This window comes from Mercurialis annua, linkage group LG2 (assembly GCF_937616625.2).
Source record: "Mercurialis annua linkage group LG2, ddMerAnnu1.2, whole genome shotgun sequence".
Classification (NCBI taxonomy): Eukaryota; Viridiplantae; Streptophyta; class Magnoliopsida; order Malpighiales; family Euphorbiaceae; genus Mercurialis; species Mercurialis annua.
In genome coordinates, this window is record NC_065571.1 from 57447597 (window position 1) to 57473709 (window position 26113).

Genomic DNA, 26113 nt, shown 5'->3' on the forward strand with positions numbered 1-26113 from the left:
TTAATTATAAATATTTAAATGAAGAAGATGATGAAAATGGTTAAAAATATTTATAAATATAAAATTAGTAAGTATTTTAAACATTAAGACTGTCTTCGAACTTTTTCCTTATGAGCCACATCATCAGTTAACTGAGATTTTAAACGGAAGAGTTTTTTTGTTCAATTTTAAAAGTTAGAGGGTCGTTTTGTACCCAAAAAAAGTTAAAAGGGTTGTCTTGTACTTTCTGGAAAACTTCAGGGGTTTTTCTGTACCTTCGGCCAAAATAAAATGAAGAGAATACGTAATCTTAAAAAGTAAAAAGTTGAAGAAAAAAAAAATTCAGAGAAACTTGGGTTGATGAAATTTAGTGTGCCACCAACAGAAGAGAATAAAATATCCAGTAGTTTAAAATCTGGATAGAAGAAAAGCACCAATTCATCTCATACAATGCAGACAGGCAAGCTTAAAAAACGAAGCACGTAAACCTAGAGAGCGACAGAGGAGAAAAATTACAGCATAACCTGAATCGAGATAAAGATTATGTACCGATTGGTAGAGTGAGAAATCGCTTCAAATCGATGCTTGCTGCTATCTTAGAAATATGTTAACCATTAGCAGTTGATTTGAAGTGATCCTCATCAATTGTAGAGTAAACAGAGCCATTGTCAATCAGAGCCTGCAATTCTTCCCTGTCGGGCAAAAAAAGGAAAGTATGTATAAAGACGCATTTTTCTTCGCAAGTGCGTTCATGTATGACAGAGAGAGAGAAAAAGAGAGACGGACATGAGCTTATCCATTGGAATATTTAGCTGACGGGCAATGAGATTGCGGTTAACTCCATCCTCATTAGCACTGAATCAGTTAAAGATCCAAGAAAACAATGTAATTAACAAGATATGATATGGAAATTAAGCATTTAAAAACTGCAAGAAAATAAGACCATCAAGTGTGTATCCCGAGCATAATGCCCAATGTCATCAAGATGACACGGTATTTACAGTTGATAATGAGTAATGACAATAAAATCACTTTTAAGCAAAAGCAAGGAATTTCATTTCATTATGAATAAACAGTGTCTTTGTTCAATTTTGTTGCAGTATTATTTATTAGAAGTGCATCGTGTATTTGTATTATATGTACATCTCTGCAAGATCAGTTTCTGGATCATGCATAAACTTATGCATGTTCAATTGCCTAAAAATGGATACAAAATTCCGATTTTTTTTGACTTTTTGCAAATGTAACCAAAATTCTAAATTTCGGTCTAATTTTACAGCTTGACATCAAATCTATTTCAATTTCACAAAATAATTTAGCTGACAAATAAAACTATCAAAAATATGCACGTAAATTTTTTGTTAATTGTTCGAAACACAAAAAACACATGTCAATTTGAACAGTCAGTTATATTGGACTATAATACAGTCATGTTGAACGATTGCATAAGATTGGCAAAAGACGACAAAAATTAGATCTCTTGAACCATTATGCTTTTCTGAATCAGGTTAAACTACAGCATGCTCGGGATACTGAAAAAGACAACCACTTGATGATAGAAGTCACCATCCCCTAACAATCTATTCTTCACCTGATACTTGTGGCCTTTATATAAAAATTAATAATCAAAGAAGAGAATATCAATAATATATGATTGTAGCTACACTAATAGACAGTTCTCTCGTTCATATAAAAAATATCCAAACATACTCTCAATCATATCATACACCATGTCAAATAACATCATTAGGGTCAAACATCTTCAGTACTTCAACACAATTCATCCAAAATAAATTTCTCCACCTAAGTTACCAAGTACCAGAACAGACATATAAAATAAAATGAAAATACAAAATGAAACTCCATCTACAGCATATTTTTATATGGATAAAGATGGCTGATCTAACACGTGAACCTCGCAATTGAAAAGACAGACCACACCAACTCAGTTATTCTCATAGTTCAAGACAGAATAAGGCAAGTGTAGTATGACATGTTAGAAACAAGAATACATACGGCAGAACTGACTTGCAAATAAACACAAAAAGAAAAGCAAACTGCTTTCTTGTAGGAGCTCTTCTAAGTAAAGAAACAAGTACATTCAGATTTAGATATAAAATAGCACTTACGCGTACATGGGCTGCAGCAAAAATCTCATTATCATCTGACCAGTAGGACTATTCACTCCCTCGATGCTAAAAAAGGTAGAAGACTGGAAAATGAGCAGAAAAAAAGGGGATCAGCACAGAAATGACATTCAACGGCTGAGGAAAGGACAGTGAAAATATTACATGATCTTGTGGGGCAGTTTGGTAGCCTTTCAAAGAGGTGCCCATTGTTGAACTTGGCAGCTGAGCCTGTGGAGCAGCACCCTGAAGCTTATGAGAGAAGAAATAAATAATGAGATGTCAGTACCGCATCTCATGCAAATTACATCATGTTAAAAAAAAAAAACTAAAATTAGACCATAATTTTTTGAACTAGGTGGATACCCGTATCCTTGTATTGTAGAAATGAACGTAAATGCACTCAATAAAGTGGCTTGTAATCTCATTGAAGTCAGTAATAGGCCTGAAAACAATAATCAATACAAACTCAGAACTCCGATTATGTACTCTTAGATACAAGCCTAAAGAGAACAGACAAAGTTTAGAAAATTCAGGTGAGTGTTCAATTTGCTTTTGTGAAAAGGAAAAATTCTTGTAAATAATGCTCAAGATAAATAACATCAACCTTCAAAACAGTTTCACATTATAGTTCGCCAAAAAAAGATCAGCTGAAGTTTCTCAATAGCATACTTAAACAATTCTATGTTCCTATTGCTAGGCCCAATAGAGCGCAAAAAGAGACAAAAAGAAAATGAAAAAACAAATACAGGACTGGTGGTAAAAGGTTCCTAAATTTCAACAATAAGTTTCAAAAGCAAAATAAGTAAGAAACAACAGTTATTCTCCGTTCTGTGTGCTCTATTCCTTCAAAAGAAAATAGCATAAAAATCCTCCATGACCAACGGAGTTGACGAATCACACAATTTGCTAATAGAATTGAGATGACATTGGAATAAATGGATCCATCTCATATCTCATAAAAAATAAATTAAGAAATAACATCATGATCAAAAAAAACTATACACTTCTGATAAGTGGAAGAGGTGCAAAATCACACACTTCCTGATAAAGGTGACATAAAACTGCATCTATTGCAAAGTTATCTAAGGAATTTAAGTTCTTGTTTAAATTTAATAAGGTTGTCCAACCCATGAAAGTAATAAAAGAACACCATTAGGTTCATATACATGTTCATAATAACTATCCAAAAGTAATGGAAAAGAAAAGGAATAACCCTGAGACTATAGGATTTCAAGCTGGTGTTGGGTTGATTAGTAGGATAAAACATTAAACAAATAGAAAAGAAATTTAGAGCATTCATCTTATCTAACACCATAATTTAATAATTATCAATAATCAGAATTCAGTGTGGGGAGTAAAAAATATACAACCGTAGAAGAAAGTAAGATCCCCAATGCAAACATCATACACCAAATACTAGCAGAAGCTAAAAAGAAAAACAATCTAAAAACATACCTAATGGAAAAGGCATTTAAGAACCTTCTACCCTGCAGTCCTCTTAAGTGTCCGTGGATGCGCACATATTTGCCAACTCTGTTGTGGAAAACGATAGCAAAGACAATATTAGACATAAGTTTTGGAGTAGAAGAAAGAAACCACTTAAGCTATAGAACGTAAAAGGTTAAGATATTTACGTGATTCCCTCCACTTCCTCTGTGTCTATGCGTTCTTGAACCCTGTACAAACACAAATGTACAGTATATCCCCCAGTGAGGTAACAAAATAAAAATTTAAAATTCCAACAAATTCAATATATAAAAATCTATGATTCAAACATAAAAGATTACCATCTGATACATTCAATCTGTCCGGTTCCGTCATCAACAAGAAATGTATATTCACTTGCTTTATCTTCCTTTAGGCTTACCCTTCCAACAATTGTAACCTAAATACAACTTTAGTTATTTATCCCGTTTCAAAATCAACTACAAACAAAAAAAATTCAACGGCCTCTCTTGATAAACCATAAAAATATATTTGAAACTTCTGGAATAGCAAAAAAAAAGTGGAACATCCATCATACTATAAATTAGACTGCATGATGAATCTAACATGGCTAACAAAAATTTCACTCAAAAAATGTAACATGCCTCCTAACCTCAAAAATGAGTTTCTAAAATCTTTTTTATTATTTGATATATTAATTAGAGGTTTTTGCATATCAAATTCCAACGTTTCACTATTTTAGCGTTTAATCTCATTCTTTAAAATTTGCATCGCACATCCCAACCTTCCAAATTTTTTTGAATCTGTATTCTATAGTCCTTTTCACCAAATAAAGGTATAAAATGTGTAAAAAACAGCAGTGTTTTAAATGAAACGACACCAAAAAACGGCTATACGCTATGGAATGCCAAAAAACAGAACATAAATGATAGGAATTAATGCACAGAAACGTGAATAGATAACAAAATGTAACACTAAATATCGTAATTTTCAATAAACAAATTAACCTAAAAACTACTTACAGTGCTGACTTCAACACCATCAATGACAAAATTAGATTCATCGTTACTTTGTAGCTCAAGAATAGTCTTCACTGTCAACGGTAATAAGCACCTAGAATCGCGATTCTGCAAAAAAAATTAAACAGAATTGCTTTCTAAGTATATATATATACAGTGAACATATATAATAAACAGACGTCAACTCTTGAAAAATTAGAAGCAAATTAAAGTTGAAACAAATACTCTGGAATTAGGGAAAGACGAGGAGGAATCGGAAGGCTGAGTAGCCTGAGAAGGCATAAATCCGCCGCCCATAAATGCGGCGGCGCTTCCATCGAATTCATTGCTCCGATACATTTTTGCTCTCTTTGATTACTCAAAATGATTGATTTTCCTCTATTCCGGGGATTGAACGTTTTATTAAAAACTTCTTCTGTAAGCTTAAATCCCTAGAACTTATTTTTCACCCATTCCCGCCCTTTTCATTTTTGGGTTGTTTATGTAAACCTGATCTTGGGCTGCTCAGCCGGGTTAAACCAGTCAGCTGGAGTGATTAATATAGAGAAAAGGTACAAATACACCCTCTATGTTTTTAGTAAAGAATAGATGATCCCTTTAAGTACTGAAAGGTTTAAACACGTTTAATGTCTTTTAAATGGTTCTATAAGCCCCTTAATTTGAAAAAAAATAAAATTAGGGAAAAGATTCAACTTTTCCCCTGATATTTATTTTGAGGTATGGATAAGCCATCCATAATGAATTTATCAAAAATATACCCTGAAGTTTTAGAAACGACTCATTTATGTTTTTCTAAACGGTGTTAACCCTCTATTTCACAAAAGGAGTATAATTGAGCGATTTAAAAAAAAAATAATGGCTAGTTTAAGATAAATATATCACAAAGGGTTTATTAATTTCAGAGGAAAATATTAAGCTAAACCAAAACCTTAAACCATAACTATAAATCCTAAATCTTAAATTAAAAACACCTATAAATCATAAATCCTAAACTCTAAAATCCAAATCCTAAATAATAAACTATATCTTAAAACCATAATTTTTAAATTTTAAACTTGTAAACTCTAAATTATTCTTAGGCCTAAACATTAGATAATAGATTATGAACTCTAAATTATAAATCATAAACTGTAAACTATTATAAAGTTTTTAAGCTGTAAATCTTAAAACCTAATCAGTATACCCATATGCATTAGAAATACTGGAAATTCCGTGGCTAAAAGTGGCGGGATGATTCCCGCCAATATTTCTTCCCTTTTAGCGACGGATTTTGTAATCCGTCGCTAATACATTAGCGACGGATTCCAAAATCCGTCGCTAAAAGGCTTATTTTTATAAAAAAATTATTTATTAAAAAAATTATTAATTAAAAAAATAAATATTAATTTAAATAATATTAATTAAAAAAATAACTTATTACAAAAATAATTATTTATTAAAAAATAATTGTTTATTATTTGTTGTTTTTATTTAAAATAATAATTAAAAAAATAATTTATTAACTAGTTATTTAAAAGTAATTATTATGAAAAAATAATTACTTTATATTACGGGAGTAAATTGCGGGAGTAACTTTTTGTTACTTTATGATATATTTAAATAAAATATACATAAATATATAACAAGAATTATGAGTTGGTTGAGGTGGAGCTATGCGCGGGGGAACTACAAGGTTAAAGAGGATTGGGTGGGAGCAATGTGAAGGATGGGTGACCTACTGGGAACTGGGAAGTTTGAAAATTTACGATAATTGCGGTGGATGACAGTGTGTAGGCTAGTGTATAGCCGGTGGGTGGGTTACGGAGCGCGACCGATTAAATAATATTTTATTTTACGATTTTAATTAAAAAAAATTAGCGACAAAAAAAATAGCGACGGACACAGTCCGTCGCTAAAGATGATTAGCGACGGATTTTTGCCATTTAGCGACGGAAAAATCCGTCGCTAAATGGCTGTTTTTAAGTAGTAAACCATAAAACATAATTCACAATCAAAATAAATAATATCAAATAGTAGAATTTAAAAATATAAATTGATGTTATATAAAAAAATTATATAATAATTTATAATCTAATCACGTGATTACCTAATAAAAATTAATATGTAGTTTTAAATTAAAATGATTGTAAGCTATCCTGAGTGTTTTTTATTTATTATTTTATTTGATGATATATTTACATTATGGAAAGTAAGTTTAAAATAAAAATATAATATTTATTTAATAATTGGTATGTATTAATTACCCAACTCTTTTCATCCTAAATTATCAAAAATTATATTATTTGATAATAAATAATAGTATAATTATTCTCTTGTAATTATGAACTATTGTAAAACTTTATAGAAGTGCGAAATAATTCTTTAGATAAAATTATTAATTTATTATATAATGTAAATATATTAAAATTTTATAACTATTTTAATTTATTTAATAAATGTTTATTTATATCATATGAAATAATATAATTAAAATATTTTTACTTATTTTTTTTAATATTTTAGAAAAATATTCAAATCTATCTCTGATGTTTATCTTACGACGACTGACATACTTTTCTTAAATATATATTCAAAGTTTTAAAACGTAGAGATCCTCAACTAACATGTGCAATTATTCATAAAATAAAAAAACATTTAGTGCAATTCCGATTTATTCCCTTTTGCAGAACTTGATGTCTTGATGAAATCTTAACATTTTTGGTGTATACGAATGATTGCATAAAATTCACAAAATTAAACTGATACACCTAGCTATCATCTGTGTCATTAAAATCTTGAATTTCGATTTCATCTTCTTGGTGGGGAATATGGTGGATCAATTTGGTATAAATTAAAAATGGCAGATCAATTTGGTATGGTGGATCAATTTGCATGGCATAGTTCAATTTCATCTTATTTAATTTCGTGCTACTGTAGTGAAAATTCGTATCATTGTATTAAGAATTTCTCAATGGTATTGTTATAACCAATAGCTATAAAATTATATAGAAATTAAATGTTAACTAATGGAAAGTAAATCAAACTACATCAATTGAGATATAGATAATAGTTAAATAAAATTTAATAATCTTTCTATAATAACAAAAAATATTTATGCCTAATAAGGTAGGATTGGTTAAGTATCTTTTTGTTTCAAAAGAGAAAATGCTTTGTTTTTAAACTTCAATTTTACCAATATTTTATTTCAATGAAATTTACATCATTGTATTTACTTTAATTCCCATTTTAAAAGTTCACGGTCAATAAATAAGGAAATGAAATCTACCATTTGAAACATTACAATCAAGTGGTATAGAAATATTAAGCTAAATGGTATAATAAGAAATATTCTTCATTAATTAAGAAGAATTTGATCAAAACATGTCATTACTATAAAGTTCAATTCAATTATTTATGTACACAACACGAAATACTAATTATTAATACATCAAACTCTCTTTGCAACAAATACAAGAATTGAATTAAAATTCCAAGGACTACACCCATTAATTTCATGTACTATTGAATCTTTTGAATTACTTTTAGATAAAGATAATGCCGATGAACTTGATGATGACGAAGAAGAAGAAAAACTCGAATTTCGTGATGACCCCATAAAATCACCATCATTAGAACTAGAAAACTCAAAGCTTTCAAACTTACTATTATGATCATCAATTCCATTTTTATTAAATATTATTTCCTGACCTTTCTTGTTTCTCCGAAAATTCTTCTTTATAAATTTCAAAAACTTGAGCTTTGATTTTATAGAGAATTTAAAATGCTCTTCTTGATCCATGTCATGAATACATGGTTTTGGAAACCCTAAGCTAACAACAGCAGGAGGAGGACTAAGTGGTGGCAGAATCTCCGATTTGGGCGGATCTTTCGGAGTTCCGGGCTGCATTTCCCATTGAAACGGCACTCCTTCCGCCACATTTCGACAGTAGAAAAATCGCGACGAATAACAAACAGAAGAATTTCTTGATAGCATACCTTGAAGAGCTGGAATGTTTCTTTTCTCGACACTAACATGCTTTGCATTCATGTTTTTCTTGACCTAATATGAATTTGATGATTTGTCTGAATTTATTTTTAGTACCGAGTGACTGATGATAATGAAATCTTTGTAATTGTGTTGGATATATATAGAGAGAGATGAGTGTTAGGGTTTTCCTGTTTAGTAGCGGATGATAGAATATTATAGGGTTCATGATCCTGTTGTTTGGACGATTTTTAAGCTAAATTTTTGTTCCTTATAATATGTTATTTATTTAATTAGTTTACTTAATTATACATGCAAATGTGTACGTAATTATAGGGCTGATTGACTTTTTCAGTATTGAAGTTACTTGTTATTTGAGTGAGTTAAAGGTTCTTTTTGATTCAGGCAAGCAATTAGTGCTTTTCGTTAAGATAATTGCAATTTGAAGGGTTTTTTTGGTTATGTGTGGACGGTTGGTGTTGCATGTGCAAATACTGAAACCCTAAGCTATGTATGGTATGGCCAAGTTAATTCCTTGCTATATACCTCTCCATCAATCATTAATTTTCCTTTTATAGGAAATGTATAATCTCCAAGAAATTATTAAATGGACCAAGTTATGAGCTTTCTAATTTAGCTATCAAATTCCAGGGCAAGCAGTATTTTAAGAACCAATTCGACTGTTAATTGGAGGTCAACCCAGTTCAGTTCTTCCTTTAAAGCGAATTTTCAGTTATCGCTTAAAACCAATAAAATTCGTACGAATCGTGAACTATTGAACATGTTGAATCATAAGAAATTGACCAATTTTCATAAATTTAATTATAATTCCAAGTATATCAAAAGAAAAATGAAATAATCTATCTATAACTATAACTCGTTTATTAAATATATTATCATTTTAAAATCTTATCAGTTTGGTTCATCATTTTTATTACCTTTACTGATATATTCATGTCCATACTAATGTGGCACACTATTATATATTTTAAGTAGGTCACACTTTGTACACTTGAACGTACAATATTGCGTCATGACAGATTTAACTAATTTGTAAGTATATGTGATAAAAATTACAAAAATAATAGATCAAACTGATAAAATTTTAAAACTATAGTACATTTTACAAACGATTTACATATTTATGAATATATAAATTCATTTTTTTGTATTATTAAATTAGGATTGATTCATGGACATGCCACATCTATCACCAAGTAAACGAAATTTGAAGCCAAATTGGTGCAGCAAATATAGGACCTTTCTCATGGCTAAGAAAAATACCACATTTCAGAGGAAACTTAGGATTGATTCATTGAATTTGAATGTTTATATTGTTGACTCCCTTTTCTTTAACTTGAGGTTTCACTAACCAAGTGGAGATGATTACACATTCTACCTCTCACATACTATACATTAGTGACACGTATTTTTTATTATTTTTTATTTTAAAATTAGTGTTTTGTACTTTTAAATCAAATGATTGATATATATCAATTAGTGTTTACACGAGGAGTAGACAATAATTTTTCATTATTATGAGACCAACAAGAAGGTAGTTAATCAAATTATTAAAGCAAGTAAAGATAAAGTATTTTTATCTTCGTGTAAATTTAATTTAAAAATTTAGTTTAAAAATTTAATTTCAAGGTTTTTTAAAAATTAGCCTAATTTAAGAATTATCAATGTAACATTTGTTTGTAGTACTTTAATGACATTTTCGTAATTTTACACATAAATCTTTTAATTTAATTTTTAATATATAACGTCACATGTCAATTATAGAATTTTTGAAATTGAATGGAATTGGTATCACTCTTTAAAAGTAAATTAAAATTAATAAAATTGATAAGTTTAGTTACATTTAAAAAAAAATACAATGCTTTATAACGTTTAACAATTTTAGCACATTAGTCATGTTTTTTTAATTTTTACAATCGTCATGCTCTTTCTATTTTTTGCAACCCGATACATGTGACTAGTCACCGGCCAAATTATGCTGCCGTGGGGCGCCATAACTATTAACTACTGAGTCATGTCAGACTCAAAATGTTTTTCGTTTGCAAAGAAAAAAAATTGCCTTTTAACATATTTAGCAATTTAATCACAATCTTTTCAAATCTGGCAAAGAGCTTCACACATATAAAAATTATAAACTAAATATACAAAATAACTGATATAAATATAAAAAACTTAAAGAAATTTTGAATCATAATATTCTAAAATTGTATCATAAGCTTTAGTTGATAGAAAATTATAAATTAAACAATAAAAAATTAAATTATTTTAACAATTAATTTTTGAAATCAAATAATTATCGTTTAACTAATATGTAGTATTATTTTAGTTTGTGGATTTAGTAATTGATAGGCAATAATAATTGAAGTTGAACTAGGCTAGAAGGAATTTGGTTATACGAATTAACCAAAAGATTACATACTAATTACATAAACACTATACCTTACAAGTTACACTTAAGTTTTCAAAGTACTACAACAAAAAGAGAACTAATCTGCATTTTCTTGTCAAGATATACGAATTATACATTCTTGCTACCTGTCATGCATCTACTTACACAGCCACAACCTTCAATAATCTCACCCATAGAACACTTTGCAATATCATACTCCCTGCTAAACATATATACAGTCAGTAAGAGCAGCAGCCAGCAAACTAATTTTCAAGGTCTATCATCATATATCGAATCGATACAAATAGGGTTTCTCGGGTGATAAACAAAATGTGTCGATTAAGATTTAATTTAGCCGAAGTTTATGCACCAATTTAACACTTAACAAAAAAATAACCTTAGAAAAACTAATCTCAAAACTGCATTTCCAACTACCTCTCCATTTTGATCTTCAGGACATTTCAAATGCGCCAGAACAAAACAAAGTTCCGGCAATTTTAGCTATACTCAAAATGGTATACCGTACGCAAATTCGTATAGCATCAATGTTCAGGCAAAACTGAATAATAATCAGAGGCAGACTAGCTGATTAGCAGCCATGTTCGAAGTTAACAGCTAAACTAGGCCACAACTCCCCATGGCGAATTGCAGAGAATGTTAAAAATCATCAGTTTAATCTCTCACTTTTTAGCCTTTGTACTCTCATAAGAAAAGTCTCTTAAAAAATAGAGTGATCAACCAAAATCACATCAAGATAACCAATATATAAGAAGATTCCATGGTATTTAATTTTCTTTAGGAATTAATTGCAATACCTCAAAAACAAATCTTCAAAGCATAGGAAAGTATCTAGTTGTTTTACTTATTTGTCGCAAAGTTAAATTGATTTTTGTTGACAAGATGTGCTAGCTCAATTGTTAAGCACGTCCCAGGGACCCAGCTAAAACAGTACTTTATAATAGTTCTAATTTCTGAATAACTGAAATTGCTCAAAAAAATCAAATAATCTAAGTAAAAGAATTTTATTACAAATGTAAACAGTAAAAAACATAGTTGAAATTAAATTGAAAAATATTTTTATTTGTTATTAATTTTTGAATTTATAATGTGGTTTTTTGATGACTTATTATTTTGCTAATTGTAATTGTTATTGATATAGAGAAAGGGTAGAAACAAAAAGAATCTCTTTTAAAAAGTAATAGGAACTCGAATGGTTAATAAAACCTATAGTTTAGGAATTGACTACAGGAATTTAGAGTTTACAAAGTGATAGGACTAAAAGGTGCTTCTCTCCAAAACTTGTCTGACTTTTTAAAAGGTAAACTTGACTATTAAAACATGGCAACTTAAGCATTTTGGTGTCATCATTCCTTTCCTTTTCTTTGAGCATGCAAAATAGATGAACTCCAGTTTCAAACAGATTTATGGACAAATAAGCAAGTATTGCATACCTCAGATGGCGATGAAATAATAGATTCCCTGTCAAAATTCAGAAATGGTCATTCAACCTCCTGCATTTGAAATGCGCATTAATAAACTTGTCGTTAGAAAGAGAGAATGTGAGACTACCTTGGCCTCTCAGATTTCGCTAGATGCTTGGACATTATGGATGCCTGAATGAAAGAAAACACAGCATCAATATTACATTTCTAATCATACTCAAGAACTAAATGACAATAATAAAATGTCAGAAAATAAAAAATTTGTAGTTATTCTTTTTCAAGTGGTAACTGCAGCACAAACTATACAAGCAGATAAAAACATGTGCCCCCTATAGAATTTGGTAAAAGAGCAGAAAAATCAATTTATGAACAGAACTTTCATTTCATCCATTATGCACCCTATGAAAAAAGAATTCCAAAGTCTAAAGCCGTTAGAATACCAAGATCACAAAATTCAAAGAAGATGTATCGTTAACCATAACAAACAAGATATAGACAAAAAGTAGATAAAAGATTATCCTAAGATGCTGCATAATCTGCAAAATGTATCAAACATGCACCAGAATTGTTTTATGCAGAATAAAAGCATGCCACTTTAACAACACTTTATGAACATTTCATTTAATCTTAGATAAGAAACAAACTAGAATGCTATCAAATGTCTGCTATGTGTAATGGAAAGTTACATCACCTGCTCCTGAATTATGCTTCTTGCCTCAACGAGTTGAGCTTCAAGTTCAAGCTCTCTCTCAGATGCTTCGGATGTGAGTTCTGCTCCTTTATGTGCATCTTGCAATTCAACCAAACGCTCCTTCAAATTTAAAAGCATAACCACATTAGCCACTGACTATCACCAGAACACTTTGCTTGCAAGGCTGAAATTGCAATGGAAAACCTTTATGGAAGTCATTTTAGTACGGAGATTTTCTTCAATTTGATCTCTAGCCATGTGGAAGGGCAAGTCAAAAACATCCTGCAAATTGTGAAGTATTCACCGCAGATAACAGTTATTACATTGAGAATGAAGAAAAAAAATGACAACAGTAGGGAGTGTTCCTACCGTCTTTCCACCCAAGGGAGATTGTGAGGGGTCAGCTTCAACTTTTTCAGTGACTGCTGAAGATTGCTTGGCTGAACCATTTGGAGCATTAAAGAAATCACGCATATCAACCTGAAAAGCCAAGCTAGAAAACTGAGATCTAACTACACTTCCATGCGAGCATAATAAAGAGCTGAAATTTCAATATACTGCCATTAGGACATCACAAAAGAATCTCATTGGTTAGATTAAGATGTTAATGATTAAAAACCACTAAACTACTTAAAGTTGAAAAAAGTAAGATATGTGGCAGCATAGAGAATAACTGGTATTTAGATAGATTTATGCCAAAAATAGATTTGAGGAAAAAGAAGAAAGCAAAAGAAAAGCATGCATGAAGTTGAGAAGCATTACACTCAAAAGAAGAACAAATTGTATAAATTTCTACATGTGTGAATCCAAATCCATATAATTTCACGATGGAGAAACAGCAGTAAACACAGCAGTTTAAAGACCATGCACCTTCAGAATAGCATCAAAAGTAGCTAATCTTTAAAAATGTTTGAGACATGGTGCTGACCATCAGAGAGAATGGACATTTCTTTTGAAAATTATGCACAATGTTTCACCACAATATTAAATGACATTACAGTTTGTGATGAGCTATGGCTATAAATTAAAAATACAGCATTTACAAGACCATATCTTCATGATTGTGTCAACCATGGACATGGTGTTTTTTCCCTTTTTTTTCCTTTTTAAAGCTGGTTCTTATGATATTTGTCAAGATAATTCTGAAACATCAAAAACAATGGACATTTTACCTAGAAACTACCAAATAATTTTGTCAATTAATATCATGACATCCTAATTAGCATGAGGTTATGATAGAACCTCAAGATATATTTTTAAGAATTGGTGTACTGTAGAATCAACAAAAATCATCAAAAAATGTACAAACAAAATTTACAGTTCAAATTAAATCTTTCATCAGTTTAGCCTATGTTTATTTAAGCAATATCAGTAGAAAAAAAATATCTCCCAAAACCTTCAATTCACGTATGTCTCATTTCTTTTCTCCCTTTAATATTCATTCTTCAAACAAGAAGACTGTTTACTGCATCTTTACTTGCTTATAAAGGAAATGGAACGAAGAAAAGGTTTGAGCATGGGGGAATAGGAAATGATGACAGCGTTCCAAGGAGAAGCCCTTAATTAGCAAGGTAAACTTCATCCATTTACACCCTATTTCCTACATCTTAGAAATCGCACCCCCCTTATAGGAAAGGGAAAACGCCTTGGTTCAGAAACAAGTTATCAGTTTTCAAAAATAATTAAATTCAAAAACGAAATCTCATTTTAAAATACTATATGATACAAACTACAAAAAGACTCGATACCCATTTTTAATTTGATAACAATAACTATGAATCATAAAAATATATATAAAAATAAATATATTTAATATTTTTATTAAATATATATAAAAATAAATATATTTAATATTTTTAGATATAGGCGCCTTACTTCGATAAGGCGAGCGCTTTTTTAGCGCTTTTCGCCTCGGGCGATATATGGCTATCTCGCCTTGAGGGCGCCTTGCGCCTTAAACAACATTGACTATGATGGACCAACTATGCAACTGTAAACCACCATTCAGTTTCCTATAAAGCAACTACAAAAACAGGCAATGGTCAATGCCTTTCATTACATTGGGTCATGTCCATGATTTAAACTATGAATCCCAGAATTCAATGGAGTGGTCCTACCATTATAAACAAATCCCATGTTTAAACAAGCATTTGTACGACGAGACAATCATATGGTCTCACTGAGATTACACATAATAGAGAAACAAGGAAAACAAAATCATTAAAACACAGAGTGAATGACAAAAACCTGCATTGACCGCAACAGTGCCCTTAAGTCAGCATTCTCTGTTATCAATTCTTGATTTTTAGATTCATAGGCATCAACCTGCCAATAGAGTACTGAAATCATTAGTTCCCTATGGCAATGTAACTTCGAATTATACCAATGAGTGTACATACTATTTTCTTATAAAAATCATTATCGGTCTTCTTCCCATTCCACGTCCCACGTTGCCTTCCTTCTTTCTACAAATATAACAAGAAGCCATTATGCATAGATTGATAATCAACTATGGCAAGATTAACCAAATGATATTACTATGTGCTAATACTATTGGTACCTGAAGCAAATTCATTATCTCCATCCCCGATCTTGATTCCTTCTTTTTCTCCATCAATACTTGGTTTAGCTTTTCCTGCAAAACAACATAAACCCCATTTACATATTTTATCCACTGACATATTCACTCACTATGAAAATAACTAAGCAGTTGATCATCTTATAATGATTAAGAACATGAAAATTACATACCTGTAGCTTTATGTACTCCTTTTCCTTTTTCTTCATCTCATGTATTTGTTGAGTCCTCACTTGCTATAGCAACATCAATATATCAAGAGCACTTGTCAAAATCTATACTTCTCCCAACACAGCAGTAAAACTGCACCAAAAAAGGCCTAACCTGATTACCAATAACCATCCTCTGAAATTCATCCCGTTCCTGTTGAAGCTTTTCAATCTGAGCTTTAAAAGCTGCTGTAGCTTTGGCTTCCTAATCATAAAAATAGTTTCAAGGCTGTCAAGTCAAGTTTATAGCTGCAATTGTTAGCTTTATAAATATTACAAAACCCTAACCGTTCGTGTAATTGTTGCTATCTCCCTATCTTTGGCTTGTAACTGCGACTCAAGCCTCTCAACTTTTGCCTCCAATCTAGATAAATCTGATAGTAGTCTGAAATATAGAGACTACGCAAATTATCCCAGAAAACATACTTCGCAAAATAACCCGACCAATAATTTACAGTTGACTAAAAAACACATCAGAACATACAATCAGCCACAAAACCTCCAAGGATCAGATATAAAACCAAGCCTAAATTAGCATATATGAGGCCGAAATAAATTTTAAAACAAATTTATGCAAGAAGTAAGTTATGTTGTAATGAAATGAATGCACATCTTAACTCCTTATTATTTGGAAAAGGAATTACGCTAGTGAATTAAATCAAATTGAATTCCAACAAGATGGTGCCAATTTAAGCAAAAAAATCAATTCTTAATAGTTCTCTATCTCCATGTCGAAAGAATCACATTCCAGCAAAGAAATTATGAAATTTCCATCACTGTTTGGATTAAATATAAAAATCCAAAGAATTGAACTAAAACAGCTATATTTCCTGGAACAGAGTTAATCAATAAGTAATGAATCACCTCTGCCTCTGGTCATTAGCAGACTCTCGAAATTCAATATCGCGCTGTCTCTGTTGAAGTAACGAGTAGATACAATTGCAAGTCCTCGCAATCGAAACCTAACCCAAATCAAAGCCGAAAACAAAAAAAGTTTCAAACAAAACACCAGTAGAACACGAAATACAACAAAGATCAAGCTTAAAAAGGCGCTCACCGGATCATTGGCGAAGAGGTCAAGAGAAGCAGGGAAACCAAAGGTGACAAGAGTCTGACTTAAATACTTAGCACAATGCTCCAAGTTATTCACATCAGCAAATGCATTATCATTGCTGTTGCTATTATTATAATCTCTGCATTATCAAAAAAAAATCAAAACAAAACCCTAATTAATAAAAACAAAATTATGAACAAAATTATGAAATGGGTATTACAATATCTTTGAATTTTAAGCAATGTACATAAATTAGGAAGTAAATAACTAACCCGATTGAGATGGGTACTCTGAGATCTAAGTCTGTATCAGTAGATGGCATTGTTAGTGACAGAGATTGATGGAGAAATATTAGGAGCTGTAGTTAAAATTGTGATGATTCGTGAAATGTGGTTAATAGTTTTTTTTTTACCGGAATTATGGTTAATAGTAGTTGATAGGGACGATCAGAATTGAGATAATAGTGGTGCAAGTGCAAGGAAGAAGAAAGAAGTGGGTAAGAATTTGAAAACTGTTAAAATTCTTTTTGGCACAAAAATCTAAAAACAAACTTTACTGTGCTTTGTGCTTTGAATAAAATTTGAATGTTTTATGCATCTAAAAAAAAAACTTTTGAATATTTTGGGGAAAATATGTAACTGCTCACCGAACTTTGCACTTCTATAAGTAGATCCTCCAACTTTTGTTTAATTCAATTCAATTTTTAAACCTTAAATTTTATCATTGATTTACTGATGATTAGGATTGTGCAAAAGAACCGTCCGGCCGAATTAACCAACTGAACCAATAAATTCCAGCCGGTTCAATTTTGCTAAAATAGTTAATTTGGTTGCTTATTTGGTTATCAGTTCGGTTTGAATTTTAAATTATCCAAATTAACCGAAAGACCGAATTAACCAAAAACAATTCTCACAATTTTTCGATTTTAACCGAATCGACCAAATTAACTGATCTATTAGGTCACTTCGGTTTTGAAATTTTTTCTTATCTTATTCGGTTTTTGGCTAAAAAATCTTATTTGATCGAATTTGTTAACACTATTTGATTGAGCAGTTAATTCAATTAAGATTCGACCGAACTAACCGAATGCTCATTCCTACCGAAGATTACTCTAATAATTAAAAACATAATAAATTATCAATGAGTTATAACTCAACTGTTATATGCATTTGATAGTATCTGTTAGATTATGTATTTATTTATTTTTCCAATAGACGTTCTTCGTCTATAATTATTAAAAAAATATACTACTAAATTCGATAAAGTATGCCAACTAGGGATTTAATAAAACAAAGGGTCAATTTCTTATTTTGTGCCAACGTGGGCCTAACTTGAATGGCTAAAGCACCTCTAAGTGCATTAAGAGGTTGTGGGTTCGGCCACGCCTTCATAACTAATAAACTAACAATTAAAACTCGAGAGAGTCGAAAACCATCTTTGACAAAAAAAAATCCTTATTTTGTAAATTTTGATATTTTTATAAAAACCGCCAATTTAATTAGACGGTTTGAGTTAATCAGCCATTATTTTTTGTCAAAGTCGAACACAACCCGGTCAGACCAGGACTTTGCTCAGACATTTAGGGGGTATTATAGTAACTAGAAACTATTAATGAAACTACACCGTTTTCGGTCAGGTAAAACCCTAACCAAAGAAGAAAAGAGAAAAGGAAAAATTTCATCTCCTACCTTTGGACCCGTCCTCTGCAACAAAAACCCTAGTCACAGTGGCACCGTTTTAATTTATCTGCCTGCGGAAATAAGAGGAAAAGGCTTGTATTTCAAAAATAATAATAATTATTAATTAAAAGATGCAGCACGATGAGGTTATCTGGCAGGTTATCAGGCACAGTCATTGCAGTTTCATGGCCAAGTAAGTATTAGCACTAGTTTTTCCTATTAATATATTTAGTTTGACAAACAGTTCATGATTTGTTTTGTTTTGTTTATGTTTTTGCAGAATTACAACTGGTAACTTCTGTAGAAACCCTTACAACGTGACTGGTGTCTGCAATCGGAGCTCGTGCCCTCTCGCTAATAGTCGTTACGCCTCTATTCGTGATCATGACGGTAAAGTTTTGTGATCCTCTTATTGTTATTTGCTCTATGAATGTGATTTTTTGTTGATTTTATTTGTGTTGGTGCTTTGCAGGGGTGTTCTATTTATACATGAAGACTATAGAAAGGGCTCATATGCCGAATAAATTGTGGGAGAGAGTTAAGTTGCCAAGCAATTATGAGAAGGCGCTCGAGCTTATTGATAAACATCTGGTTGGTAGTTACTTGCTTCACATTTTTAGTGAACTATGTCCTATGGTTGTTACTTATAGGTTATGAAAGATTAAGTTGTTTTTTGTTTTGGTATTTTCAATGAAGATGTATTGGCCTAAGCTTCTAGTACACAAAGTCAAGCAACGGTTGACGAAAATGACACAGATGCGAATTCGAATGAGAAAGCTTGCTTTGAAGACAAGGTTAGCTAGCTATATGCTGTGTTATGTGTATTGCAGTAGAATAATTTTTTTTGATCTGTTTGGGCATGTCTTACACATTGCCTTTATTTTAAAGTTGAAAGTTCTCTAGTGTTTGTAGTTAGTTTCTCTCTTTATGAAAGTTGCATTCTTGTTCATTTACTTTTTAAGTGACGATAGTTATCACTTCATGGTGATAACCTTTCACTAGACATGTTTTCATCTACATCTTGGTTTTTATTTGTTTCTATTTACATCCTCGACAATTGGCACTTTAAGGGATTTGTGTGAGTGTCATTTATCTTGAGCAATTTTTATGAAAAAGGATTTAGTAGCACAAATTTGTTACGGTGGTAGGCAAAACAAAGATAGATTAGACCTCAAAAAGTCAAATATTTCCTCTTCTGGCTTCTTTTCTGCTTCTAGATTTTTTTTTTATTTACATCTAGCTTGTCTCGGACTATTCATGAGAATTAGCCAGTATTACTTTGTTTCCACTAAGCGTTTAATTTGTTACTGTTTCTGGATGGTTTAGTTTTACCAGGAGTTTGAAGTAAATACATAGATCTTTCTTATTTTAAAAGAGGACCATGATTAACTGGCTGCTTGTGAAATTGCTTTTTTTTGGTTCCAGCACAAGGCTGTTTTCATTTCTCAAAGATTCTGGTGATCTCTAAACATGTTTTAATTGTTAGAGGCTATTTTTTCTGTTTTTTCCAATTTCATTTTTCATGAATATTGGAGATTGATTTTGTAGTAACTCCTATATCTGTTAGGCTGTAAGCTAATCTATTTCTCTTGGGATTACTTTCTTTATGCTTAAAGAATTAGTCAAAAAATTCATGTTCAACCTTGAGAATGGGCCCACTTAGGGAACTAGCTCAGGCTCAAGCTCAGCTGGAAAGCTTGCTTGCCTTAGCTTGGTTTTCGTAACTTTATAGAGTTTACATATATATTTAGTAACTGAATAACGAAATGTTTGGTCTTGCTCACTGATCTTTATGTAAGGTTTTTTTCTGTATTAATCATTAGAATATTTGTAAAAAATGTCATTTCTTTTTCTTGACTTGAAGTTTGAGCTGGGTATAATTTGACTTGTGAAGCTAAGAAAATTAAGCCCAGTTCACTAGGTAAACTAAGCTGACCTTATCAATACAAAATTGACTCCACTCAATTTCTTTTCTGCGTCTACCATGACCATTGTATTGACTTCTTTGGTTTACTCTACAGGGAAAAGATTATTACTGCGCCAAGGATGAAAGATAAAAGAGATCGTAGAAATCAAGAGAAAGCTGAAAAGGCAGCTTTGTTGGAAAAGGTTCCACCTCATGGTTCTCATTTCTAACCGTACTTTATGTTTGCTTATCTATCATTTGTAATAAGGTTGATTGTTTTCTTGCAGAATATTGAAAAAGAATTGCTTGAACGTCTTACCAAAGGAGTTTATGGTGACATTTACAATTATCCTACTGAAAAATTCAATGAACTACTTGATTTGGATGATCTGCAAGTTGCTGATGAAGACAAAGAGGAGGTAAAAAATTTCTTTTAGTTATTATTGTATGTATTCTCTTGCTTACGTTAAATGGTCATTTTATGGCCTCGTGTGTGAAGTGAATGTGGAAAGGGAGGACTTATGTAGAAGCTTAATTCTTATTGTTATTGATTTGCTGACCAAGATATATCTTTTAATTTTTGAAATTCCTTCTTTCTATTATATTTTAGGAGGAACCTGAGATAGAGTATGTTGAGGCTGAAGACGAAGAGGAAGAAGACATGGAAGATTTTGGTGGAATCGATCTTACCCATGCATTTGATGCAGATAATGGTAACTATGTTACTAAATGTTTCCATTGCTGGATTTTCTCTTGAATAATAGAGTTTGGAAAACGAAATAAATCCTACATGTTAATGCATGCTTTTTTTGCTAGTTCCTGGTTATACATCCGGTTTTTCATATCTGTGTGTGTCCCTTTGAGTATCAGTTAAATTACAAAACAATGTTTGTGCTCATTTTGCATAGTATATTACTAATCATCCCCGTGAAAAGGGGAGTTTGTTTCGGATTTAAGTGACTCAAAATTGAACGTGAGGACTCATGGATTTACATTTATAATCTATTCTCTGTACACATACGGATACAGATGCAGAGGATGAAGATGAAGATGATGCTGAAGATAATGAAAAAGTCGATCACAAGAGAGTTAGAAATGAATCTGATTTTGCCTTACGAAAGCGTGACAAAGATGCTGGTTCTAAATTAAAGAAAAAAGCCAGGGTGCTTGTTGAGGTAAGAGTTACAGTAAGCATAATTTACTTTAGCAAGTTTGACTGTAAGCATGCTGATGTCCATTTTGTCGTCCAAGTACAAATTCATCTCATTATGTATTTGTTTGTTTATTTATTTGTGTTTATCTATGTAGGTTGAGCATGAAGGTGCTTCAGAAAGGCAAAAAGGCGTTCATTGATTGCTTATTTTTCAGTTCATCTTGCGAGACAGCCCATAGTTATCCCATGAAGTGTAGATTACTTGGCCAGTAGAAGTTCCTGAAGGCCATGCAAAATTTTGAATGCTATAGACATAGTTAAACCTTCTCCTGCGCCTTATCGCTGCTGTTCTGCATCCGCAACCACCCCCCCAAGAAAGACTTTTAAAATGTGAGTTTGATAGATTTATCTTTAGCGTCAAGTTTTATCTTTCTCGTTTTCTTTTCTAATTACCATGGGTTTCTTTTTACCAGTTCAGATATCTAATTAGTTGCTGTATTTGGATTTATGCATGTATACATATAATGAAACTTATCGAACCATATCCTCCCTTTTGCTTATTTTTCCCTTTTTGGACGAAATTACATTCGGAATCAGCTACTCTCAGCCAGCAAGGATGGTGGCATTCTTTGTGTTATTTTGATTTGTGAAATTGAGTTAAGGAGCAAAAACATTTTGTGGTCGCTGATTATGTTCTTATCTTTAATTAGGGATTGGTATTATTTGATTCAGAAAAAGAGAAAACTAGCCGTGGTATGGTTCTTACTTAATTGAAAGCATATTTAGGAAGTCTTGTTGGTTTCATTTTGCGTTATGCTCATTTGCATGACATTTGTTAAAAGTAGAATGAATGTATGCTAACTTAATATTTTCGTCTTAAATATTAATTTGCTTCTTCAACTTGTACGAATTAATCATTAGTATAAAAATTAATTTTATTATTAATTAATTATAAATCTATTAATCTCTATTAGTTTACTCTTTAATCTTCGTGCATGGAATCTTGGCCTAATTATTAGTGCATTCCTGGTTCCACATGTGTATTCGAGGCGGAAATAGGGCAGCTGACGAGGGTCGGCCGCCCCGCCTCACCGGCAAAGGACTGGTGTAGAGAAAGAAGTGAAAAAAAAAGGCTGCTTTTGAGAATAAACTTGGAACCAGGAATGCTCTAATAATTAGGATAACTACGGGAGATCAAACCAAGGACCTATGGGAGTCGGGTCTACCCCGATATCCACTTGAGAATGAAGTTGGAAATACAGATCATGAACCGGGGTTAGGAGCAATTTAGATTATTTTAAAATCAAGATCCGAGCTAGCAGTTATTATATGTTATTTTCCTCTTTTTATCTTCTATACTAACTTGAGCCTCAGAATAAATGATTAAAATCCTCTTCACATGTTCTTTTGTTGTTTAGCCCGACTTATATATTATCAGTATTACTATGTGATTAATTAATATATTTGTGACTTGTGTTTTCATAATATGTTAAAACGTTAAAATTAAGTTTGTTAATTTGATGGAAGATAACAAAATGACCCATTAGTTATATTTATAAGTTCAATTGTTAAAATGCTAGTCTTAATTTGTAAATTTTGGAGTTGATCTCATTGTTAATTTAAATGTTTAAATCGTGGTTATAAGTGTTTTAGTCGTGCAATATATTATTTATACATGCAAGTGTGTTATAAAGTGACGCAAGACTATAGTATAAAGAAAAAAAAATGAAATTTTCAAGTGTGATGAGGGCTTTTTAAGAAAGTCATATAGAAACAGCTTGAACACCTATAATTTCATGGGTGATGTTGGTCAGGTCTAACCAGCTGGTTCGCTTCTTGTGTTTTGTGCTGAATCTCAAACTTATACCAGAGCCGACAGAAGAAAAGCTAATTATTGTGCCATTTTTTAAAATTATTACTCCCTCCCTTCATATAAAGATAAATTTATTTAACTTACTTAACATTTAGTTAATTAAAAATAAATTAGTGTGAATTATTAAATTTAACAGGATAAAAAAAACTAATAGTAAAGACAATACAATTATAAATTTAATTGTCTAAAAATATCTCACATTTTTAATTTTTTTATTTATGACTCGAGCTTTCAAAATCATTAATTTTAACTTTTCAGTTTCAATTGTTACCATTTATCTGAATTATTATAAAAGAAATTAAATATACTCTTTATATTGTTTCTATTTTGTCTTTTTACCATTAAAAAATTCAAACATAAATGGCATATTTGAATAATTCTCACTCCAATTTAAATAAATGACTAAAATTTAAGCTGAAAATTGAGAAATAAATTAAAACCGACAATTTTAAAAGTTTAAGCTACAAATAAAAAATATCGAAAAAGTAGAGCTTTTTTATTAATTAAGCCTAAAATAGTTATGAAGTGAAATATATGGACATTGATTAAGGGTAATTGATTATGAAGATCACTGAACTTTTGAGTTCTTTTATTTAGTCACTAAATTATTATTATTTTCTTTTTGATCATTGAATTTTTAATTTTTTTGATTTTGATATTTTTTGGCCAAAAATACTTAAGTGGCAGCCGAAATTAATTGTTTTTTACCTGAAAACTTGTCATATATGCATAATTTAACCTAAAGACTTAGTATATTCTAAGTGCAATTATATATGTGATAAATTTTCAAAGTAAAATTAGTAAAATCTGGTTGCCACATGTCAACTTCCAGCTACTACGTAAGTATTTTTGGTCAGAAATATTAAAAAAATGAAAGTTTAATAATCGAAAAAAAATAATAATTTAATGACTAAACTGAAAAAATAAAAAAATCTAATAATGGTCCGTATTAATTACCCCGTGGACGAGAGATAGACAAAAGTTGAGAGATAGTTACTGAAATTACTTTTAATGAAACACCGAACAGATACTCTGCCAATTAAAGACAACTGCTCGTTTAATTGGTCAATTTATGTTCACTTTATATGGAGGGCTTGATTGTAAATTATGATAAATTAAAGGTTATATTAATAAAAAATGTTGACTAATTAAATAGTACTAGTAGTCAAGGTCATTGAAAGATCATGGCTATATGGTCCAGTTGTTTGGAGGAAGCTTTAACTAATTAATGATGGCTGGCAATTGACCACAAATTTCTTTGGAACAAATTTAGCCCCGTCTTTTTAATCTAAAAAGTAAAAAGTCCACATAAAAAACTCTAGCCTTCATAGTATTTTGACATCTTTTTTTCTTTTTTTATATTGTTTAATTTTATAAAACGTAATATATAATATTCACATTAGCAAAATTGACAAAGTTTTCTTGTTTTGACAACAAATTATAGGATATACTGGTTCTCTTTTTTTTTTAAAGCTGGAATTTTATTAAAGATCCGAACTTAAAACATCAACAAGAAAGAAATGTGGATAGGACCACTCCAGACGACCAGACTTGAAATTCACTGCTTTATCTAGAGTATGAGCGGCGGAATTCGTTGAACGTTTTACAAAGGCTATAATGTAATTTTACAAAGTCTTAAATAACAGTTACATTCGGAAATAATATCAGCAAAATAAGACAAATCCATTGAAGCATTATGCATAGCTTGGACAACAGTTAAGCCATCAAGTTCATTACGAACATTGGTCGACCTACTTGTCTGCAACCAACTTAGAGCCTCTCTAAAACTCAAGACCTCTGCCATTTTAGGATCAATTATGCCAATAAAAAGGACCACAAATGACTACCTGCAATAGCCGCTATGATCCCGAATAAAAAAAGTCAAAGGAAAAAAAACCTACATTTTATAAAGACAGTTGCATCAACATTGCAAGTAAGCATAACCAACGGATGAGGACACCATTGTAATGTAAGAACAAATACTACTGGTGCCCGAAGACGGAGAAATTTGTGCAGCATGCCATTGGTGAAGAAAAAACATAGCGGAGGTAATAATAGTTGTAGGAGTATCTCTAGAATGATTCCACAATCCAAATACACATGCAAGTTTTTCTAAGAAGGCAAAAATTAGAACTATCAAAGCAAGAAGTAAGCCACTATACAAAAACCAAATTGCCTTGAAGGCGATCATCATTGAAAAAGAAATGCCAACATTATCGTGCAAAAAGACAAGAGATTAAGGCGTGAAATTCAGACTCATCAACAATTAGACATAAAGGACATTGGCCCGGAACATCAGCTTGGCGATTGCGGAGACTATTTATCGTGGGGAGTCAGTCAGATAATGCTCTCCAAATACAATTCTTGGCAAGAGGGGGAATGTTCAAACTCCAAAATTTCTCCCAAGGAAATATGGTGTTGCGTGTGATTAAATTTTGAATTTGGATAGTTTGGAAGTACCCACTGCGAACAGTATATATCCTCTTATTACTATGTTGCCAAATCCAGCTATCTTATTTGTCAAACATTCGAAGTGGAATAGAGAGAATCCAATCTCGGTCTCTTTCATCAAAAAGATGAT

General features: G+C 31.2%; 4 protein-coding genes across 6 annotated transcripts; 1 reads left to right on the forward strand and 3 right to left on the reverse strand.

The window, feature by feature from the left end:
• Positions 1-320: 320 nt before the first annotated feature.
• On the reverse strand, positions 321-5090 carry LOC126666719 (replication protein A 32 kDa subunit B). 2 transcript variants are annotated; one of them, XM_050359573.1, is made up of 10 exons: positions 4799-5090; positions 4577-4681; positions 3896-3993; positions 3743-3784; positions 3564-3641; positions 2472-2550; positions 2271-2351; positions 2109-2191; positions 766-834; positions 321-671 (listed from the first exon to the last, which is right to left on the reverse strand). In XM_050359573.1, exons 1-10 carry the CDS (start codon positions 4910-4912, stop codon positions 587-589), a joined length of 834 nt encoding a protein of 277 aa, XP_050215530.1. In that variant the 5' UTR covers positions 4913-5090; the 3' UTR covers positions 321-586. The 2 variants fall into 2 exon arrangements, with proteins under 2 accessions (XP_050215530.1, XP_050215529.1); XM_050359572.1 differs by having other exon boundaries at positions 2271-2357; positions 4799-5089.
• A 2821-nt stretch (positions 5091-7911) lies between these two features.
• Positions 7912-8754, reverse strand: LOC126670118 (uncharacterized). Its single transcript, XM_050363783.2, has one exon. It carries the CDS (start codon positions 8598-8600, stop codon positions 8001-8003), a length of 600 nt encoding a protein of 199 aa, XP_050219740.1. The 5' UTR covers positions 8601-8754; the 3' UTR covers positions 7912-8000.
• A 2175-nt stretch (positions 8755-10929) lies between these two features.
• LOC126669996 (uncharacterized) lies at positions 10930-17491 on the reverse strand. Of its 2 annotated transcripts, none has more exons than XM_050363649.2 (15): positions 17194-17491; positions 16925-17060; positions 16732-16829; positions 16156-16252; positions 15983-16072; positions 15832-15894; positions 15641-15715; positions 15480-15545; positions 15328-15405; positions 13450-13560; positions 13285-13362; positions 13081-13200; positions 12517-12560; positions 12399-12426; positions 10930-11167 (listed from the first exon to the last, which is right to left on the reverse strand). In XM_050363649.2, the coding sequence occupies exons 1-15, from the start codon at positions 17241-17243 to the stop codon at positions 11159-11161; spliced, it is 1143 nt and encodes a 380-aa protein (XP_050219606.1). In that variant the 5' UTR covers positions 17244-17491; the 3' UTR covers positions 10930-11158. The 2 variants fall into 2 exon arrangements, with proteins under 2 accessions (XP_050219606.1, XP_050219605.1); XM_050363648.2 differs by having other exon boundaries at positions 10930-11170.
• A 1092-nt stretch (positions 17492-18583) lies between these two features.
• LOC126670671 (uncharacterized) lies at positions 18584-22219 on the forward strand. Its single transcript, XM_050364472.2, has 9 exons — positions 18584-18793; positions 18881-18990; positions 19073-19191; positions 19297-19394; positions 20622-20709; positions 20794-20925; positions 21117-21219; positions 21536-21681; positions 21815-22219. The coding sequence occupies exons 1-9, from the start codon at positions 18732-18734 to the stop codon at positions 21857-21859; spliced, it is 903 nt and encodes a 300-aa protein (XP_050220429.1). The 5' UTR covers positions 18584-18731; the 3' UTR covers positions 21860-22219.
• The last annotated feature ends 3894 nt before the right edge of the window (positions 22220-26113 follow it).

Coding starts and splice junctions, on each gene's coding strand:
- LOC126666719 (XM_050359572.1), bottom strand. CDS start 4,912: ATGTATCGGAGCAATGAATTCGATGGAAGCGCCGCCGCATTTATGGGC. Junction 3,785..3,895: donor CAGATTGAATGTATCAGATG/GTAATCTTTTAT, acceptor GTGTTTGTACAG/GGTTCAAGAACGCATAGACA. Junction 2,192..2,270: donor AAACTGCCCCACAAGATCAT/GTAATATTTTCA, acceptor CTCATTTTCCAG/TCTTCTACCTTTTTTAGCAT.
- LOC126670118 (XM_050363783.2), bottom strand. CDS start 8,600: ATGAATGCAAAGCATGTTAGTGTCGAGAAAAGAAACATTCCAGCTCTT.
- LOC126669996 (XM_050363648.2), bottom strand. CDS start 17,243: ATGCCATCTACTGATACAGACTTAGATCTCAGAGTACCCATCTCAATC. Junction 15,406..15,479: donor ATGATTTTTATAAGAAAATA/GTATGTACACTC, acceptor CTCTATTGGCAG/GTTGATGCCTATGAATCTAA. Junction 12,427..12,516: donor GCGAAATCTGAGAGGCCAAG/GTAGTCTCACAT, acceptor GAATTTTGACAG/GGAATCTATTATTTCATCGC.
- LOC126670671 (XM_050364472.2), top strand. CDS start 18,732: ATGCAGCACGATGAGGTTATCTGGCAGGTTATCAGGCACAGTCATTGC. Junction 18,794..18,880: donor CATTGCAGTTTCATGGCCAA/GTAAGTATTAGC, acceptor ATGTTTTTGCAG/AATTACAACTGGTAACTTCT. Junction 18,991..19,072: donor CTCTATTCGTGATCATGACG/GTAAAGTTTTGT, acceptor GGTGCTTTGCAG/GGGTGTTCTATTTATACATG.